Source organism: Lissotriton vulgaris, chromosome 7, assembly GCF_964263255.1.
Source record: "Lissotriton vulgaris chromosome 7, aLisVul1.2, whole genome shotgun sequence".
Classification (NCBI taxonomy): Eukaryota; Metazoa; Chordata; class Amphibia; order Caudata; family Salamandridae; genus Lissotriton; species Lissotriton vulgaris.
The window spans coordinates 595,693,594-595,714,933 of record NC_141695.1 but is presented as its reverse complement, the minus strand read 5'-3'; the positions used below and the strand labels follow the sequence as shown (position 1 = coordinate 595,714,933).

Below are 21,340 nucleotides of genomic sequence, written 5' to 3'. Positions count from 1 at the left end.
CCTCTTTGACAGGGAATTACGCATGTGGGACCTATAACCCTTGCGCTCTATCAACCTTGATATGTACATTGGTAGGTGGAGAGAGGGTGGACGTCTTTTAGCTGGAGATTTATACCCGGGAGAGGTTTTTCTCACTTTTCAGGAAGCACAGGACACCTTTAATAAGGGCGGGTCATTTCCTGTAGTTTGCCAAATTCTAAAAAACAGCAATGGAACTCTGGCGCACATACCCGGCAGCCCCATCACCATCTCAGACACTGCAGGGGTTGCTTAGATGGGGATGGGGGGAGGTAGACACCTTATCTCCCTGTTCCATAAAGCTCTTCAGGGTGACCTGAAGAAGAGTGTGTACAAAGTGAAAACAGCATGGGAAACAGTATTGGGGGAAGCCATTCATGATTCGAATTGGAGTCATGTGCACAGACTGGTAACAATGGTGTCCTGTAACAGCCTATTTAAACTAATCCACTTTAATTGCTTGCACCACACATGAATAACACCAGCCCAGCTCAACAGTATTTATCCTGGCAGGTCGGCTAGGTGTGTGTGTTGTGGGGAGGAGAGTGCCACATTCATACATCTAATATAGCACTGCGTAAGGAGGTGTAGCATCTGGGAGGAAGCTGTGGGAATCGTCATTCCTAGGAAACCCGGAGTTTACCCCTTGGGTATAGAGGTGAAAAGCAGGGGACGCAAGATCTCATATAAACTCCTGCAGATAGCCCTGTTTCTTGCTAAATGAAGAATAGCTATTGGGTGGATGGGGTCCCAGATCCCAAGTGAGGTCTTATGGGTTAAGGATGGTCTGGAGTGAGGTGTTGTAGATGAGCAACACATGAGACTGTCACACGGATGATAGGATCGCAGAGGAATTGGCAGCCTGCAGGGTATTGCTGACTCTTTCAATGAACATGGAGACCCAGATAAGGGCTCAAACCCGGGAGATCCAGAGATGTGAGGATTCCCAGAGCATTATTAAGTAAGAGAGTTGACATTACCAAGTGAGGTTTTAGGATTATTAGTGCCCATGACTTGTATGCCGACTTGGTACATATGATGTTATTTACGCTGTGATGGTCCTGGCAAATCCTCCAGTATGAAACGTGATATGGTAGTCACACTCGCTAACCTGTTGTATTGGGCTTTTTGTATGTATTCAAATGCATAAATAAAGGTTTAGAAAATATGTATATATATATGTGATCAAGAGTAGTGTCTACCCGAAACGCGTCATGCCAAACGAAACAAAGAGGTGATAGTAAACTTACCTGTGTACTGGAAAGCTGCCTGGTGGTCCGTGATTTCTGTATGCCGCGCTGGAGAAGCAGAAAGTTGTTGGGATATATATATATCTATACTAATATAATAAAGAAAGAGCCCAAACCTTTGAGGCGGGTAATCTCAGGAATCACAGCACCAATCACAACACCCAATACAGCGTTGGAAATTGCAGTTGCAGCAGAAGGACATGGGCTATGCAGACGCCCATCATATACATTTAAAAGGTAAAAGAACCGTGCCAGCAAAGTAGTCCCTTGTGGGCGTGTCTGCGTTGTGCTGTGGGCGTGTGCTGGGGGCGTGACAAGCACTCGGGGCGTGTGGTATGTTCCGCCCTTCATGCCATGTCTCATATCGTGTGCAGTGGGCGTGTGCTGGGGTATGGGTGTGTCTTCCCAGGTTCTGTACATTCCAGCTCCGGGTGTGCTTGCCCCGCGCTCACAGTGACGTGCACCAGCTTTACTGTATGGAGGTCAGGCATGGCGCTATTCCCAAGGGCCGGAAGGAGCTCAAACAGGGGCCATTGTGCAGGAAATGTAATCTCGCCTTAACTTCAGGTGACGCCTTAAGTGCACACTCGAGATTTTCCACTTCCGTTGCGCACAGGCCTCGCGCCACGCACATCCGGACACAAGGCCCGCCTCCACAAAAATAGCAAGAAAGGGACTATCCCTCCCCCGGGAATATGTGATGATATTCCGCAAACCAACATCCCGCATACCATCACTCCGCAATTTTTATAACGCTGGACTATTACTCTGCAAAGACATCATTTCTAAAACGTTTACAACGCATATGACTTTATCACGCATGCCATTATAACGCAAATGCATGTGTGGTAAAGTCATATACATTGTAAAAGTACATTATTAAAACATCAATTATATGTTTATATATATATATATGTGTATATATATATATATATATATATATATATATATATATATATATAAACAATTTTTTAAAATTTAATTAAAACATTTATTCTTTTAAATTGCATTATTTATATTATTTTTATTTATTTTATTTTATTACCCTTTACACCCTAAAAACGAATCCCACCCTGCTCCCTTTAAATATCCCTGCACCCCATAATCATAACCCACCCTTACTCTTTAAAATTCCCCAACACCCTTAAACACTAACCCATCTTAACCCTATAAATTTACCCTGTACCCCAAAACCCAAACCTATCCCTAAATCCTAAAAATACCCCTGTACCCCAAAACCCAAACCTACCCCTGAACCCTATAAATACCCCTGTACCTCAAAACCCAAACCTAGCCCTGAACCCTGAAAATACCCCTGTACCCCAAAACCCAAACCTACCCCTGAACCCTAAAATACCCATGTACCCCAAAACCCAAACCTAGCCCTGAACCCTAAAGATAACCCTGTACCTCAAAAACCAAACCTACCCCTGAACCCTAAAATACCCCTGTACCCCAAAATCCAAACCTAGCCCTGAACCCTAAAAATACCCCTGTACCCCAAAACCCAAACCTAGCTCTGAAACCTTAATATACCCCTGTACCCCAAAACCCAAACCTACCACTGAACCCTAAAAATACCCCTATACCCCAAAATCCAAACCTAGCCCCGAACCCTAAAAATACCCCTGTACCCCAAAACCCATACCTATCCCTAAACCCTAAAACTACCTCATAACCCAATACTATATCTGAACACTTAAAATAACCAAACCCCCCCAAACATACACCTCAGTACCCCAAAACATATACCCCTATACCCATACTTACCTTATCCAAACATTTTTTTTAAAAAACATGCTTTTACCATTCATGCATTTACAACGAATTTCGTTGTAAATGTATGCGTGGTAAAAGCATATAAAATGTAATGCCATGCGTTATAATGGCAGTGCGGAGTCATGGTTCTTTCGTAATGCACGTATACGGAGTGATGGTATGCGGAAAGAAAGTTGTGGAATAATGGGTGTTTACCCTCCCCCGGTAAGTACATTGGTGGCACGGCGGCCCACATCTCCAGCAACATACTAATTTTTTTTCACCACTCATTTGAAAAATGCACAGTTCTCTCTCATTAATGGCCAGCACCGACATACACTTTTAGACACACCTCCCGCCACAAGTTCTAGAATTGCGAACTTTAGAGCTGGGGAGCTACGTTTGAATCTCGGCATCAGCTCAACATCCTCTGATTCCAGGCAAATCACTGTCTACCCGTGCCTACCACAAATGAATGTGTTCTTCTGTAATGTAAATTGTGCTCATGCCATGTTGTCGAGTTCGCGCTATATAATATTGCAAGGAAAAATAAAGTAGGGAAACTCGAGTTCACACACTACTGAACGTGCACTCTTAAGTGCATTAGCAGTGAACTGTGAATCGGATAGTTTCACAGGCCTGTCACAGATGAGAAATGCTATCAAAACGAAATCCTACAAAACAATATACTATTGGCCGGCAGCAATTCATACCCGGACAACGTCGGGACAGGCTGCTAGTATATATATATATATATATATTTATTGCACACCAGTCCGAACTTTGTTTGAAAAGAAGGCGCTGACTCCATGAATATATTCCAAAGTAAGTTCGATTTATTCCAATTACAGCCCAGACGCGCTTCGGGGGTATTCAACCGCCTTGCTCACTATATGCTATGTGCCCACTAATGGAGGAGCCACACTCCTGTAAGGGACCTATTTTTCAAAAGTGCTCAAGAAGTAGTCTCCTTTTGTGGAACGAGCTCTGCTATGCAAAGCTTTTTGCAGGAGATTACTTTGGAACAAAATTAATTTATCAGCATAAAAATCAGAAATGAAAAGTGGGAGCTTCCGGAGGAAGCACGTCGATGTCACAAGAGGATACCAAATGGTGGTATGTCGAAGCACACTAACATAAAAACAAAAAGAAGGGGCAAATACAACAATTCCAGACCCAATCACAAGATGGCGGAATAATGCACAGCATGAGAATCCAGAAAAGTTTCACACTGCAAAACAATCTCGCAACGTGGTGAATTACGGCCTGCTGCTTTATTTTTTTTTGGATGTGGGTCGGATCAGCATATGGCTGCTGCTTCTTTCTCCATGTTTAAAATTACACTTTAAACGTGACCGTTATCTTTTTTTTTTATTGCTACACAGCAGCTTTTCTAAACCCAACGAGTCCTTGCACTTGTTCTTACTTTTACGCTTAAGTGCCAAGCTCCTGAATTCAAAGCATTCTGGTCCTACACACAGCATTTTTGGACGCACCCTATGCACCCCAGCGGTCTTCAGAGCCTGCACTTCTCAGGAGTAAGGGGCTTAATCAAAGTGAATCAAAAGGTAAGGTACCTCTTTGCTCAAGTTCCCAGGTATCAGTGATGGAAAAGTTATTTACACATAATCCTAGTTTTCAATCATGGGAATTTTCATTGATGTCACGACTCAGCAGGCCGTCACACATATTAAGGACTGCACAGCCAGCACCTTATATAGAACAATATTTCTTAATTTTTTAAAAATAAATAGAAGTAAACATTTTTTATTAAATAATGTTATTATTGGATAAGCCATTAAAGTGGAGTCAGTTGACAGGTTCAGCATTTCCCAATCAGCTTTAAGAGAAAAAGAACGGAAGTGAGAATAATAGGACTACAAAGGCAATAGCCTGAAAGCTTAACAAGGACCTCAGCACCTTAATGGTAAACACCTTCTCCACTGTCCCACATTGCACCACACTGGCAACTGAAGTTTCCATTTCTTTTGAAGGAATGCAGGATCCTACTCTTGACAGTACCATCCTATTGCTACCATAGGGGAGGCAGATTGTTCGTCACATCAATGAAGTTTCTCATAATGGAGAGTTAGGATTACAAGTACGTTACTTTCCCGTCTCCTGCTGTGGCTGTTCCTTGAATGTAATAAACACCTAATAGAAACCTCAACAAGCATTTACAATGCAATGGTTTTGCCTTTGTTAAAGTTTGAGCTATTGGCAATGCTCTTGACATTTTTATTTATGTTTTTTTTAACATAAATAAATGGCATTGTCATTTGCAATGCCACTAGCTTTATCTTTCGCAAATGACACCCACAAACACCTACAGAGAGCCCCCCCAACACACACCCACACAGAGCCCCCCCACACACTGCAAGCCCCCCCACACACTGCGAGCCCCCCACACACTGCTAGCCCCCCACACACACTGCGAGCTCCCTCCACACACTGCGAGCCTTCTCCACACACTGCGAGCCTCCCCCACACACTGCGAGCCCCCCCACACACTGAGAGTCCCCCACACACACTGAGAGCCCCCCACACACACTGAGAGCCCCCTTATCGTAACGGACCTTCATGCTCTCACTAAATCTAGAGTTGACACAAACACATGCTTGTCCGTCAATGCAGGACCAGATTCGGGGGCGTTCCTGAGAATTTTTGGCTTTTGGCTATGTCACGCTACGTCAGCCGAAAGCCAATTCTCGGGAACGCCCCTGAATCTGGTCCGGCATTGCCGGCACCTGCCTTCCTGCTCGGGACGCGCTGCTATTGGCGGAATTTTGATCCTGCCGTGACTTATTCAGGTAATTTACGAGCACATTTTTCTGTTTTATACGCACATACAAAGCAGTAAGAATACGTATCACTTTACATTTAAATTGTGTTGCATATACATTTGGCCAATTTATTTATGTTAAAAAAAAAACATAAATAAAAATAATGTCAAGAGCATTGCCAATAGCTCAAACTTTAACAAAGGCAAAACCATTGCATTGTAAATGCTTGTTTTCCTAGTGCCTAAACAGCACCCAATCGTTCCAAATAAAGCATGTTACTGGTTGACATTTCTTAAAGCGCCCCGGAGCTATCCACTCTTCCAATTTCTGTTCCCGAAACTAATAGGAGCTTCTGATCTGGACTCTTGGGCGTCTGTCGCCCCCAGTTTGGTCCAAAAAAAGACTCGCAACCCCCCCCCCCACACTCCCCGAACAATCCTTCTCCACTGCTCTTGTCGAAGTACCTACTTCAAAACTCTGCACAGACAGGCATACTCTTTCAATGGATAAACAACAAACAATGTGAACGATACGATCCCTTATTCATTGAGCTGTCAAAGTTCCTGTGCCAAACAGAATCTAAGTGAATGAAAGCGAAACCAGCCGATACCCAAAAAAACTCATTAACTGTCTTCCTGGCCTGGCTGAGAAACCCACTTCTAAGAGTAAGGGGAAGCAGAGCCTGCACCACAGCATCATACAATCTCTACTGCAAAGAACAGACCACCTCTACAAAGCCCGCAGCATGCGTCCTCTCACCTCTTTTCAGACAACAGTCCACGGCCTTATCTGCCGCAGTACTGGGCGCCGTCCCTACCAACAGCCGCGGGGAAGAGGAGTGAACTGGCCTCTTTCAAATGGCGCCGCTTACAGCGCAACGGACGCGGGGAGCAGTGCAGCAAAAACGATACAGGGAAGGATGGCGCGGTACGGGGGAGCGTTTGAGCAGCTTGAAGTGTCACCCAGCGCTGCCCAAACGAACAATTGTCACCTGCGTACTGACACCGCCAGTAGCCGCTCTCCACCACCATTCGGCTATCCGGCCTCAGGATAACACACACTCTCTCAAACTTCCTGCAGTCCACCGGAAGTTCTGCCCCCCAACTCTGCCCCCATTGGCCGTCGTCAAGGGCCCCGAGACGCTGCGCGTGCCAGAAGCGACCTTTCCATTAACTGAAAGCTCGGTGATACAGCGGTCGTGACGTCACTTGAGAGAGGAGGAGCAGTAGTTCGGGGTGTGCGACACGGAGGGCCTCAGGTTGGGGAAGTTGTGGATATCCAGCAGCCTCCTCTTATGCAACTAAGTCTTGGTGCCGGCCACACTGTGGGAAGGCAGATGGTGGAGAGCGAAATGCCACTGTGGCGCTCCGAGCAGGATAGATGATCTCAACTCGGACACACCTGGCGGGGTAAAGAACGGCAGAAGACGGATGCGGGCGCCACGCCTTCACCCAATGGGTAGTGGGAACGGCAGTGACGATGCTTTTCCGCTGTACGCTGATCTGACCGCTTGCTGTGCAAGACGTCACCTGGGATTCTCCCGGATTTCCCTTTCCAGCCACGCCCCTTTTAACCTGAATAAATCACAGCAGGATCAAAATTCTGCCAATAGCAGCGCGTCCCGAGCAGGAAGGCAGGTGCCGGAAATGCCGGACCAGATTCAGGGGCGTTCCCGAATCTGGTCCTGCATTGACGGACAAACGTGTCTTCCAATGGCTAGCCTCCATTTATGGAGCTAGCCAATGGAAGACGGAGGCGGATTCCAAGCCCCATACTATAGTCATTAGGTTTTCGCCTGCGCGAAAAAGCTGCGCAGTGCGCAGCTTTCGCCAGGCAAAACCTAAAAAGGGGTGGTGCCAACAATAAATCAATCAAACACTCAATTCAGGATTTGATTCGTTTTAACTAGCCTGATGCAAAAAGGAAGAATTCGCAAGGGTTTTTGTCCTGGACCCCGAACCTAGATCAACGTGTCCAGTAAATGTATGGAAGGATCTCCAGGTGGCTGGTTTGCACATATAGACATTTCAGAAATGTGGAATTCTCCTTTGAAAGCTATAGCGGCAGTTTTGCCTCTGGCGATATTAGCCCTTCTTAACCTCCAAAGTAGCCTATCAGCTTTCTGGTAGCATAGGATAATGCAACATCTATAAGGCTCACAATAGACTTTAAAGTTAGCCAAACCATTCCAAATACAAGTAGTTTAACTTTTCTAGTGCTCCTTGTTTTTTCTATGTAGAAGCATAAAACCCTTTTTAGTGTGTATACATCTCTGTGATGGAGGTGTCAGTTTCTGAAAGAAAGTTGGTAGAAAATGCTCATGATTTATATCAACGTTTGCTATTTCTTTTGGTAGGGAAACTGGTTTGGTTGCCATAATCATTCTATTTAAGGGGAAAGCTGTATAAGGTTTGTGGAAACATAGGGTGTGTATTTCACTCACTATACAGGTAGAAATAATTTCCTCTAGAAAAGTCACTTTCCATGAATGATCCTATGAAGAGGACTTATGCATGAGGTTCAGGAATGGGGGTGTGGGTGGTGAGGGGGAGGAAAGGGATGCATAGAGTGTGAGGTGTCCACTTAAGAGCAAAAACTATTACGGTCTTAGAAAAAAGTCACATTGCCAAAGGATGGAAAGTAATCTTGGGATGGGCCTCTTCTGTATTCTGTAATTGTTCAAATTAGATGTTGGAGCAAAACTGCATGACCAATTGCTTTCAATAAACACCAAATCAGAACCTTACAATTAAATTCCTATGACACCTTGCTGAGTGGCCACTCTCCCTCTCGGAGGATGTCCATATATTCTCGTGGAAGTGTCAGATGGTCTCACTAGAGGAACTGGAGAGACAAGTTGCCAAGCTCAAGGATGGTAACATGAGGTGGTGAATCTTGCTTTTAAGCCAGGAAAGAAGACTGATTCTCCACCGCAAGCTCAAGTGTGGCAACCCTAACACCTGGAGGAGGTCTGGAAACTACTATTGCTAGGGCTACTCAATAATACTCATTCTGGTTTTCGAATGGCTCGACGGAAAGTACAAATTAAGGTCTGACCAGCTGATTACAAAGGACATCACCCTTCACCTAGTGCTTGAATGGAGGAGGTGGTTTTAGGAACCCGAAGGGGACTCATCAAGGCTGCCTCATCCCATCACGGAAATGGTCATTACTACTATTTGCATCAAGAGCGGTTGAACACCACCACAGAAGCACTTGTAAGGCTGCAGAAGTCATAATCAGTTTGCATTTGAAGTCCTCGTCGACTGGTCCAATTGGTTCTCCAGGCATGGCTGCAGTTGAGCCAATAGCACAGAAGCACTCAACACAATAAAGAATGTCTCTCAGGAGACTGAACTCACTTTCACATATCTCTTATTGAACAAAGTGGGAAATAACTTATTTTCTCTGAAATTAAATAACCTTATCTTTCAAAGCAAATTTGCTCCAGTACATTCCAGTAGGATTTCCGCCAGCCCAAAACGCCAGATATCAGCAGGTATGAGGGAGGTGGTCCACCTGAGCGAAAGCACTGCCAGATCTGTGTTTAACTGATGATTTGGCAGCTATCAACACACTATTGAATACGCCGTTCAGATGTAAGAGAAACACTCAGAGCCATGTTTCGAATCTTTGTTTCCCAAGGCTCTGGGAGTCAAAAATAGAGCGGAATGTTCTTTTGGAGCAGGCCAGTGGAAGAGTAGATGACAAAGAAATCAGGAGATTTACCAGTAGGCAGTGTCTTAGAAAGGCCTGATCATGACAAACCAATTTAAAGGAATCGCCTGAACATAAAATCTAATGACTTCCCTGTAGTGTAGTATTCCCCTTCAGGCATTGCATTTTAAATGTATACTTTGTACACCATGTCATTTTGTTATTTTGTATTCCCTTGCTTTTTTCCCCATATACCACTTAGTGCAGTTGCTGATCCAGCACTGGGGGCTATCTCGTCTTGTCGAGATTCATGGCCTTAAAGATTCAAATACAACAAAAGGTAAGAGCTTCAACCCAGACAGAGCAGGGTGGTGGGTGGAGACAGGGTTGCCAGCACAATGATTGCAAACAGATAGACACGTCAAGGAACTCAAGTCATGGAGAAGGGAGCTTCCTCTGGTAAGTTCCTTTTGATATGATCTGAGATCATTCGGTGTGAAAAGGACCCTTTCCCAGTAAGGATTAAACCAACTGCCATGAACATAAAAGATTCAACCTACCAACATCTACACTCCCTACCCCAATAATTGAGATATTTACCCAGTGAATAATCTTCTCAGAGAAAACCATTTCATGTGGGACTATCAGATCTTTTGCCAGGGAAGCAAGCTTATCGGGGCTTTTACAGGGCATCCAAATGAGATGTCGAAGTCTTTGCAAGGGTGGTGAGCTCTAATGTCAGAGTCTTTCAGGACAGGACGATGAAAGGCTGACATTTTGACCAAACAACTTCGAGTATATCAGCGGATTTGCATGGGCAATACATTCGAATAGTGGCGAGCTTTTAGATTTACAGCCTTTTTGCACAGTGCCAAGCTTTGAAGGCTCAGCTTTACATAGGGTAAAAGATTCTTTAAGCCAACATGTTCTCAAGGGCATGGGCTCTTTATGGCATTACACCTAAATCCACAATGTCCTATGATCATCTTTGTTGTTTGTTCAACTGATCAGAAGACATATCAGGTTTTTAAGGTACACGTCAATATATTTGCATATGTCTGGCAACCCTGGCATTAGGAACACAAGCATGGGCTGAACAAACAGTGTTGGCACAGTGAACATGAACTTTCAGATCAACTGGAGAAAAAATCCCAAAATAGGAAAGATAGATGTGCAGGCCCACAATGGTTATACTGAAGCATGACTACTCGGAAAGAACATAAGAAACTGTTCTGCCCTGTGACGGAGAGTTCTGATTTTATGCCCGGTGTAAGGAAAATAAGAGTGGGACGTAGTTTGAATTATAACACTGTGACACCTGCTACTTTCACCACAATGAGATAAAGATAGAGTTGTGGAGCAAAGGGACATACAAACTACCTATGCATGGGAAACAAAAAAATACAAGCTCTAGACACTGCTTCTATTTCAAGGCCCTTGTAGAACAGAGATATTTATTGAGAGCAATTCCTGGTCTCTCCTATCTGCTGAGCACTTTCAGAATTTTAATAATCAGAACCCACAGCAGTACCAACTAGAAACTTTGGAGCATTAGTTGGCTCCACAGTCAATTAAAACCGCAGCTTTTTGAGGTTGGGGGTAAGGTAGGATTTAAAGCTGGAGCATTTGTGCCTGCAATTAGTACCAAAATAAGATATGCCACTCTCTCCTTTGGGTTCTGTGAGGTTATTTGGTGGTTGCTACGGCAGACCTGGGCCCTTATACCAAAAAAAAAAAAAAAAAAGATTTCCTACTTCAAGCTATGGATGCCACTGATCCACTAATTCATCTCCCTCATTATCATCCCAAACACAGACACTCACAGATGAGACAGATGCATACCCTATGCCAACAATCTTCAAACCATTTGTGAAAGACCAGCTACCCGCTTTTCAGTAGTAAAGTTTACTTTCCTAGGGAACAGACACAGACAGAGGTTGAGGCTAACGAAGTAGACTTCGATCGGAAAGCAGGCCTGTGTCCTTTCACTGACCTAATGATGAAGAAATGTAAGGACCTACCAAGACAGCAGAGCCGCACTACAGGTGGGGATGCTGAGCCACTATCGATGAGCAACAGGTGCCACTCCAATAGGCGAGACCTATTCCGTGAGACTACCCTTCTGTTAAATCAACAAGAGACCAAACATGGTTCATGGTGGGTAGTGGACAGATAGTTTAGTGTAGACACTAGGGATGAAGACTAATGCATACACGTACTAAATTCACTAGTATAACCAGCCAGGACTTTCCAATAAACTTCTATAGTTCTTTTAGATAAGCCACCAACTACACAGCCCAACATTAATGGCTCATAACTTTTGTGCATGCATCCTACATGATGAATCGGACATTTGGTTATTTTTTTTGGGGGGGGGGGGGGTGAGGGGTTGGTGTTTCTGGCATGGGTGAGTGACACAGTTGTAAGTTCATGTTCATCAGACTGCCACTCACCAGCTAAGCAGACCTCATAGCACAGCGAATTATCCAGCATGTTCCCAGGAGCGAGGCCTGTGTCATTGTTATTGTCACACTCCGTACCCAGGAAATCACCCGTTCTCTGCCCTGTAACAGAGGCAATGACGTTAGATAAGAGCTACGGTGGGGAGGTATAAGGTGAAGAGGGGAGTACTTATTTCTAAATTCAGAAAAACATTACATTTTCCAAATAATCCCCAAAATATTATAGATACACATACTTTGTGGATGAGTTGGAAAGCATGGACTAGATGAAAGTTCACTAGCACTACCACACCAGAAAGGAAAACAATGTGGCGATGACCACGGAAGCCAAGCCCTCAGGTGTACAATCCCAATACATGTTCATTTGCATATCATGCTTGTATTTCAGAGTCTCCAACTGCTCCTGCCTACATCTCCCAGTTTATTTTAATTGTCTATCCAATGCCCCAAAATAGTCTTTTGTAGATCTAAAGGGTTCAAATGTATGCCAATCTGTTCTTCGGATAGAACATTTGCATTATACAGCTCTCTTGTTCAGGCAATTCATAGCTTTCTTCAACTCTAGCATTTGGAGACATGTCACAAAGTATTTTGGGCTAGAACAGATGGATAGGCATAGAGGTCTTCTGCTTGAACATTTTTTTGGCAGCTTACAGCATTTAACTGTGACATTGGGACATATCTCAATGTTCCGCTCTGACATTCATAGACGTAGTCAAGCATTCTTAATCTTAACCATTCAAATATGCTTTGTAGGTTTATTTAGCCTAAACACTGAAAGTCACATATGTGTTCTTCATTTCCAACGTAAAAAATAATATTCACATCATAGTGTTTCTCAGCTCGAACATCCAAAGACATATTGTAGCTTTTGTCAGCTGTAACAATAAGAGACCTATCTCAGTTTTCTGTAGCTCCAGCATTCAAAGGTACAACAACTATCTTTGCATTCCATATCTGCCGACACATGAAGGTTTACACAACTCAAATACTCGAAGACATGAAGCAACAATGAGAGACATGCCACAGCATTCTTCTGCTGTAACATTAAGGGACATCGCACAGCACACTTCTGCCCTAACATTTAGCCAATAAACATCAGACTACAGTATTAACAATGAAATATGTTACCACTTAGAACTGTCAAAGAGGTTAGTGTTCAAGACCTCAAACGTGAGTTTTTAACAGCCTTTTCACACAGAAAATACCCATTATCCATCTCCACAGGGAGTGGCGTCAATTAATTTCTTAGCATTCATCTGTGTGGAAAGTGTCATCAGTGGTTTTCCACCGCAAGCATCTTCAAAAGAATAAACAGGCAAGCAGGCTTCTTTTCCCATCATCCATTTCCACAGGAAGTGACATCATTGGTTTTCAACCAGAGCAATCTTTAAAAGAAAAAGCCAGGCAAGTGAACTTTATTCCTCATTATTCACCCCCACAGAAAGTAACGTCCTCTATACAGGAAGTGACAACTCTTCCTGCCTTCTTCCTAGTTCAGTCAACTCCTCAGGGGAGCTCACCTCCAGGCATTCCCAGCCAAATGTGGACACAGACACCCTGCGATATCCAGACTGTGTCAACTACCAGCTGGCCTTGGCAGAAATTGGCACGTATGGCCGGTGGGCACACACTTTACTCTCCTGCGATTCCAATCGTAAACAATCCATGGCTGCCTATCACCGAAGAGAGGTTGGTTCAATACACGCTCACCGCATGCTCTCTTGAGACAATAGAAGACCTCTTTCCAGGAGGACATGTGTTTTCAAGCACAGACGAGGAGCGGTTTAGTGAGGCGTCTTTCATGGACAATTTCGTGCTTAGCAAGCTCTGTAGTACAATGAGAGAGCGCATTACTAAATTTCCTCTGGAGCCAGCAAATTTTCCACCTTGAACACTATTGGTCACAAGTAAGGGGGGTGGGGGGGCATCTCATATCCAAGCTATATAGGGCCAGCATGGTCCTGGTCCCTAGCAGAGACGCTAAGATCCGGGAGTCCTGGGAACGAGATCTGGGGCATCAGTTACAAGATTCCCATTGGGACTCTTGCTGTGCCCAGACTAAAGAGGTCAGCCTTAACAGTAAGCACAAGTTGATACACTTTCAATTTTTATGGAGAGCCTACATGTCCCTGCCGAAAATTCATAGAATTGACCCCAATCGATCACAAACGTGTCCCAAATGCGGTACACACCACGCTGATTTTTCCCACATGACTTGGAATTGCGTAAAGATAAGGGGCTATTGGAGGGCCATCTTACAACTCTTATCTAGGATGATATCACTCACTCTAACCCCTGCACCTGAGATGGCTCTGTTGGGGTACATGCAAACAATCCCTAAACAAATGCGCAAATACACTTTTACTGCGTTGCCATTGGCAACAAGAGAGATCGCGCTACATTTGGGAAGCAAAGCCACTCCTACCACAAAAGCTTGGCTTAACAGTCTGGTTTAGTGTAATGTGAAATAGCAAAATTTTCTCTATGACTCAACCTTTGGCATCCAGGCCATGGGACATCCGGAGCCCACTCAAAAGTTATTTGCTTGAAATGAACTCTGCCCCTACTTCACAGCAACCGGCAGGAATAGTACTTTAGTTAGAACTCCACTGTTAACTCTGATAAGAGTGCAAACCTCTAGAAGACAGGTGTGGGTCTGTGAACCTTGGCATGAAGGGATGTATACAGGTTGACTAATCGTTGTTTAAGTGAAAAAATGTATATGTTGCCACAGACTATTTTGTGCTTTATGTAGTAGATCATTTTTTCAAGCTAATGTACTCTTGCAATGAGTAATCAATATGCCATTTTTGTTGTAATTCACTGTGAAAATGGAAACTAAAGTAAAAAAAAATAAAAAAAATGTGGACACAGACAATGATATTTCCCGTTTGGTCCTCTTTGGACCCAGGAAGGGCCTTGGGCCAGAAAACCCAGTTCCACTGAAACCTACAAGGTAAATAATAAGCATGTGCCTCACCCAGCGCCCCATACTGCTAATCCTCATGATCACACCACGTCCTGGACAAACACTTACAAAGCATTCTCACAACCCAACCTCGTACACATTCCACTCACTATCACACATCCTCAAACTACAGAATGCTCCATGCACAAGACTGCACATATCCCATCACAAGCTTGATGCACTCTTCATCACAGTTCAACAAGCATATATTAAACATCCTTCTTCCCACATGAAATAGCATCCTTTGTGTGGTCTGCACACAGTTGAAAGGAGGCCTCAATGTCGTCCTGATCCCACAACCTAGGCACAAAAGTAACAACTCAACTCCATGGCGCTTCCGACAAGCCACTTCCCACTCTGTAACGCAGACTGCCATCTTCCATCACATCTAAAGGCCTTCAGGGCCAAAGAGGGATTTCACTGATTAATTCTTCTTGCCACCTGATCCATCCGATACACCCCCAGATCCATCCTGGGTGACTGCAAGTTCCAGACAAGATAAGCTAAAAAATTGAAACAAAAAACCAAACCAGGGATACCCTCCTCAACCTTTTCAACACACTCTACTTGTCACCTAACCGACTCACTCTAAAGGCACATCTTTGACCTTGTCTTCTCAACATCTCCACTAATCTAATACAAACAATCCATACCCCTACACTGCACCAAATATCTTGCCATCCCTCTCACCATAGGCAGCGTTCTACTAACAAACCATGGTCAATCCTAGAGACAATTCCAAACCTTAAGATCTTTCAAAGGGGTTTCTATCTTCAATCTAATGCTTGAATTCATCTCGCTCTCCCTGCCAAATCCACGCCTGATACCAACACACTTCTAAATTAATTCAACACTTTTTTTTGGAGAACTATGAAAACATCCATGCTCCAATGAAACTATGCAAATGAAAGTGAAAAATTTCAGCACACTGCTAATCTAAAGAAATTGCTTAAAATAAACTCACCATCCAAAGACAGGAAAGAAAATGGAGGAAAATCAAACTCCAGATGACCTATTGATACTGAAGTTAATCTGTGCAACGCGCAGACAGCTCATCACATCAGCCAAAGCAAAGTACTATACCAGCAACATCAATGAATCAACAGAAGCAGAACGCTTTTCAAGAAAATGAACCACTCCACCAATCACCTGCCTGATCCTCCTGTCCCATCACCCAATCAATCTTGTCTTCAGTAAAACACACAAGATATTACAGCACATTGACAACACCAAATCTACCTCTTCTCTTACACGCACCCCTTCTTGTAAATTGCCACAATGGTCATCCTTCAAAAAGCCCTATCTCTTGCAGATTGTGCCAACATGACTCAACTCTCTCAAGACAGGCCTGATCCTCCCACTCTTAAAGAAACCTATACTATTCCCAGATGGCCTCACCAACTACCAACTCATCATGTACCTACCCTAATCAGCAAGATAATCAAAAAAGCAGTCTACAGTTGATCCAAGTTCACATTAGTAGTACCCAACTCCTGCACAGCAACCGACCTGGCTTCATATTACCGTACAGCATGGGCACAGCTATCAAACACCTCAGACTATGCCCTCCTAAACATACAGGAACTAGTCCCTGCCACCTGATATTGCTGGATCTTTCAGCTGCCTTCGATAAAGCCGACCATCCCACCCTCCTATACCCTGGAGTCTCAAATGGGACTCACTGGCAACGACACCAGGTTATTCATATGTGCACCCTCGGATCTCAAAAGATCTTTATACTTTGCAGGATTCCTGAGGGTTCCATAATGTCTTCTGTCATCTTCAGCCTCTAAATGGAGCCCCTTGGGGCTCTACTCACATAAAACAGCATACAATTTCACCAATATGCCGATGATACTCAATTTGAAAGTCTCCCCTGCTCCAATCATGCAATGCCCCAAACACTGCCAACACATCATTGAGACGTTGATGTCAGCACCTTCCTGAAGTTCAACCCCACCAAGACAGAATTCCTGTTATTTGCCAAGTACAAGCAAGAAATAGCACAAACCGATCTCAATGACATGAACATTGAAGGCTTCGAACCCCAACTTTCACTGAATGCAAACTGACTAAGATTCACCCTGGACACCAACCTCACCCTCAAGGAGCACACTACCAACGAAACAAAGACACACTGATACCAGCTCTCTCAGCTACAGAAATTAAAACCATTTACTCCAAAAAGCACATTCAGAACTGCTATTCAAGTGCCCGTACTCTTGCATCTGTTTGGGGGTAAAGTCCTGCTCCATGGCCTCCAAGATTTCACACTGGCTCACCTTAAGGGATTTTCATCTCAATTCTGAACTCCACTGGCTCCCCCTGCCTGGCCATTATCTTCAAAACCAGCTGCATCATATACAAAACCATCACAACAAGCAGCCCCCACTCATCTTGCAGACAAGCTCACTGTCTCTGGTGGCTGTCGGCACACCCACAGCCAGGACACCATCAGACTGAAGACTAAATATGAAAAAAGGCAGCAGGCCTTTTCCATCTATGCACCAAGAAAACTGGAACTAAATTCCCTTATTCATCAGTGCTGCCCAATGCTGCTCTGATCTAGGAAAGTGTTGAAGATACATCTCTCAAAAGAAAATAACATCGTAATGCAGTAACCAAATACTTCGGCTAATTGCAACCTGCCTACTTTATCCAAATACCTCCCCTATCATTCGTTGACTGTATGCTTGCCTTTGATCCTTCAGCTAGATTTGCACTATACAAAAACATAAAAACATTATCCGGAAAATTCTAACATTCAGCTACGTCTCATCACGCTGCTCCAGCTCAAATATCTTACAATGTTCTTTACAACATTCAGAGAAGTGTCTGTGTTTGGGGGCTCTTTCTGTTGAGGAGTGCACAGATGTCAGACTGAAAGGGACCCAGCAATTTATGGGTGGTGAGAAAGAAGTGAGGAGGATGAATACCAATTGTGTTTGTCTTAATCCAAAGCGCTGGTTCATCTTTTGAAGAATTTTCTAATCAATCTTTTAAAGGTGTCCCTAGGAGGGGGGTATGTCAACACAATATGGTAAGCTTTTATTAGGGCCTTCCCTGTGGCTTTAACCCTCCCCCACACACAGGGGGGTTCAGATCTTCCACCTCATTGGGGGGAGGGAGGTGGGGTAATGGGTGTTCATGGGCTGTACTGCCAGGTGGAGAAATTCCCTTCCCATGGGTTCAAGGGCCATCAAAACAACCTTTTGAAGGGATGGGTCAATCGCATCCATGACCTCATCCAGAGTGTTAATCAGCACTTACCTCATGGACAAATGTCCTTTGCCATGGATATTCAGGCAAGATTTGGCTCTCATCAATAAATGTTTAAAAGGCTATGCACCAAGTGCAATAAGTGCTCTAACTCTGCGAGACCTCAGTCCAAGCAAATGAAACGATTTAATTTGGTACTTGCTTCAAAAGAAAGAACTGCATGCGCTTGTGGCACAGCTTCCACATCTCTGTGCACTGCAGAGGATCAGTAGAGTGATGCCAAGCCGCATTGACAAGGCTACAGCACCCCCTGCCTGCTGGAGGACCTCACTGGGCCACTGCAGCGTCAGCGCTGTTATCTCCCGCAGGGGGGGAGGGGGGGGAGGGGGGAAGGGGGTGGTAAAGAGGAAGAGCGTTTGCGCTGCCTGCTTCCTCCAATTAGTCTGCTCCGCTACACAGGCTAGAATACAAAATAAGGGCAAGCCTCTTCACTCCAAGGTAGGTGACTGAGAGGAAACCAGCCTATCAAGAGCTCGATGCAGACCACCTTATTCCTGGCCAAAAGTAAAGCATCTTTAAGCAATTACAGCACATATAATACAGAAACTCACGAAAAGCACCTACCTGGCTACAGAGCATCGAAGATCGAGAAAGTGCCTTTCTTGACTGTTTGTCTTCTATGTCTCCACAGGCTGTGGGCAAACACAAGGAGATGATGGACCGATCGTTGACTCACCCCCAGTCACAAATCTGGGTTGAATCCATCATCGTTCGATAGCTCACTTCGCCACGTCAGTTCAGACCCAGCTACATGCAAATCAGTCTTGACCCTGTGCCTCAACATAAGAGTCCAGCCCGAACTGCCAAGCCAGCTCTTCCCTGGACTCGAAACAAGCATCCTCGGACCGGTATCGGGGTAGCACCCCATATTGGCCAGGCTAGCGTGAATCCAGTGGCAAAGTAAGCAGGGGACCCACGTCTGAGCATACCCTGCCAACTTAGGGTAAACAAAGAAAACACAAGGAGAGGATGGATAGGAGCACTGAAACTTTTCAGACACTTACTCCCAGTCACAGATCTGGGTTGAATCCATCATCGTTCTTTAGCTCACTTCCCCACCCCAGTACACCAGTTTCAGCGCTACGTCCATCATCTCCTTGCGTTTGCTTTGTTCGGCCTAAGTTGGCAGGGTATGCCCAGACGTGGGTCCCTTGCTCACTTTGCGATTGGATTCAAGCTAGTCTGGCTGAATCCTGAATCAGAATTTGGTAAGCATCCCAATTGTGGCGTGGCTGACCAAGTATGATGAAAGTCGGTCAGGACTCTTTGCTGGCGGTCTGAATTACCAACTGGAGGCAGGGGTCAATTGAGGTACGAGAGACCCCGTTTGGAGGAGAGAGGGGCACAGGGCATACAGGGGATACTGGGCCACAACCGTGGGGTGTGGGGATTTGGTTGACCTTGGTGTCCTGGGGTCAGTCCTAGTTCTTCAAACTGGACTAAGTACATCCTTTCTGCACTTGATACTCAGAGTAGCGAGAGCGAGCAATCACAGGCTTCTGTGGGACATAGTGTGGGGGTGGGTTCAAGAGCTTAGAGCTCAACAGTCAAACAGACACAATCATTTAATGTGCAGCCCTCTGCTTATCATAGTAAAAAGATAGTATTTTAATCAAAGCAATCTCAACCACTATTCCCACTCAAGCGTAAAACCCACTACAGTTACCTCTCCCAGTTCTACTAAGAATGATAGAAAAGTACAGCCATAGGCATACATTAGGCACAAGTGCAGTTCAATAGTGATTACCCCATGGATTCATTTATATAACAGTTCTTGCCAAAAGAGGACATACTGGCAACAATTCACCGCTGCATGATCAGCTCAGCCTTTTATACAGTCCTGAGAATAGTACTTTGACACAGTTCTGAAAAAATGCAGCAGCACTGGAGTTGCCTAACTTCAACTACTATAATCTGTCAAGCCCTCAGTTGTTGAGAAAGTGATGATATATTCTGTTTTATGGTCGAGGAGCAGCTGATGGTACTCTCAATGAAGGTCCACAATTCCTTCCTTCACTACTTCACCCCATTCCGGATCTTCCAACTTTGGCAGTAATGGTGTGTAATTAAAAACACTGATCTTCTGAGCCAGAAGTGAGTCTCGTGGGCTTCTGGGCTCTTGACTCATAGCTTTTCACATAATGGTTAATCTTCCCACATGCTGAGCTCTTATTTCTATGTGTGTGGCATCCTTCAGAGCGAGAGCAGATACCACCAGAGTGACCACAGGTGCAACATTTGCTCTTAGGCTATCTTGGCACAGTGAAAACCTAACCATAAGCCAGTTTCAGAAAACCATTCATAAAGTGAAAATAATATCTTGCGAAAGTAACAGGTATCAGCTACCGCACTTTCAGATTGATCATTGGAAACAGCCACATTTTTAAGACTTTCCTAAATGTACGGCACTTTAGTTTCTAAATGAATCTCAGTGTAAATGGTTTAATATTTTTAAGTGGCTGCCACCGAAAATGTGGTTCCACTGATTGTAGTACATTTGACCATAGGAATATTTAGGAGAGATGTATCCACAGCTCTGAGGGAGCAAGAGAGAATATGCCCGTGAAAATGACAAGATATAGAGGTGTGTCTCTGCTCATATAGTGCTTTGCATACAAGACATAATAAATCAAACATAACCAGTTCTCGAACAGGCAGCCAATGTAGAGAAAATAGAGCAGGAGGAAAATTATCATACGCTGCATGGCACAGAACAAGCCTAACCGCTGACGTTAGTCCTAGCTGTAACTTTTGCACTACCTTTTGGGCAAACCCACTTAAAGTGGGTTAAAATAATCAATTAAAGCACAGATATATTCATTTATAATTTGCACTTGGTGTGAGAATGGGAAAACAGGAAGTATTTGTTTCAAAGCACACAACTGACAAAGGCGTTAATCTGGTTAGTTATAGTAAGCGGAGAATTTAATTTAATACCCAGAGCATTCACACAGGTCTCAGGCATCTGTTTATACACTAAAGACTTGGCTCAAAAACAAAGCTGTATTTTTGTGTCTGGTTACTATTTAACTTCAATAGTTTGCAGCACATCCAATTTTCTACCATAGAAAGTCAGTCATGAAGACTGGAGACGCAGAGGTCTAGAGATTATGTGGTTTTAAACACCATGGCAGCTGTTTACACGAAAAAAGAGGCGCCAAA

General features: G+C 44.3%; 1 protein-coding gene across 4 annotated transcripts in view; it reads right to left on the bottom strand.

Annotated features, from left to right (window-relative positions):
* RNF157 (ring finger protein 157) overlaps positions 1 to 21,340 on the bottom strand; it is a 548,807-nt gene that overhangs the window by 69,778 nt on the left and 457,689 nt on the right. For 2 of the 4 annotated variants that reach the window (XM_086930701.1, XM_086930703.1), the window contains exon 18: positions 11,920 to 12,030. The exons of 1 other annotated variant lie outside the window; for it this stretch is intronic. In XM_086930701.1, the coding sequence (XP_086786827.1) occupies positions 11,920 to 12,030 (111 nt within the window). Of the gene's footprint in view, positions 1 to 1,268; positions 1,317 to 11,919; positions 12,031 to 21,340 lie in introns of all 4 variants that reach the window. One more of the 4 variants, XM_086930702.1, reaches the window with a different exon arrangement.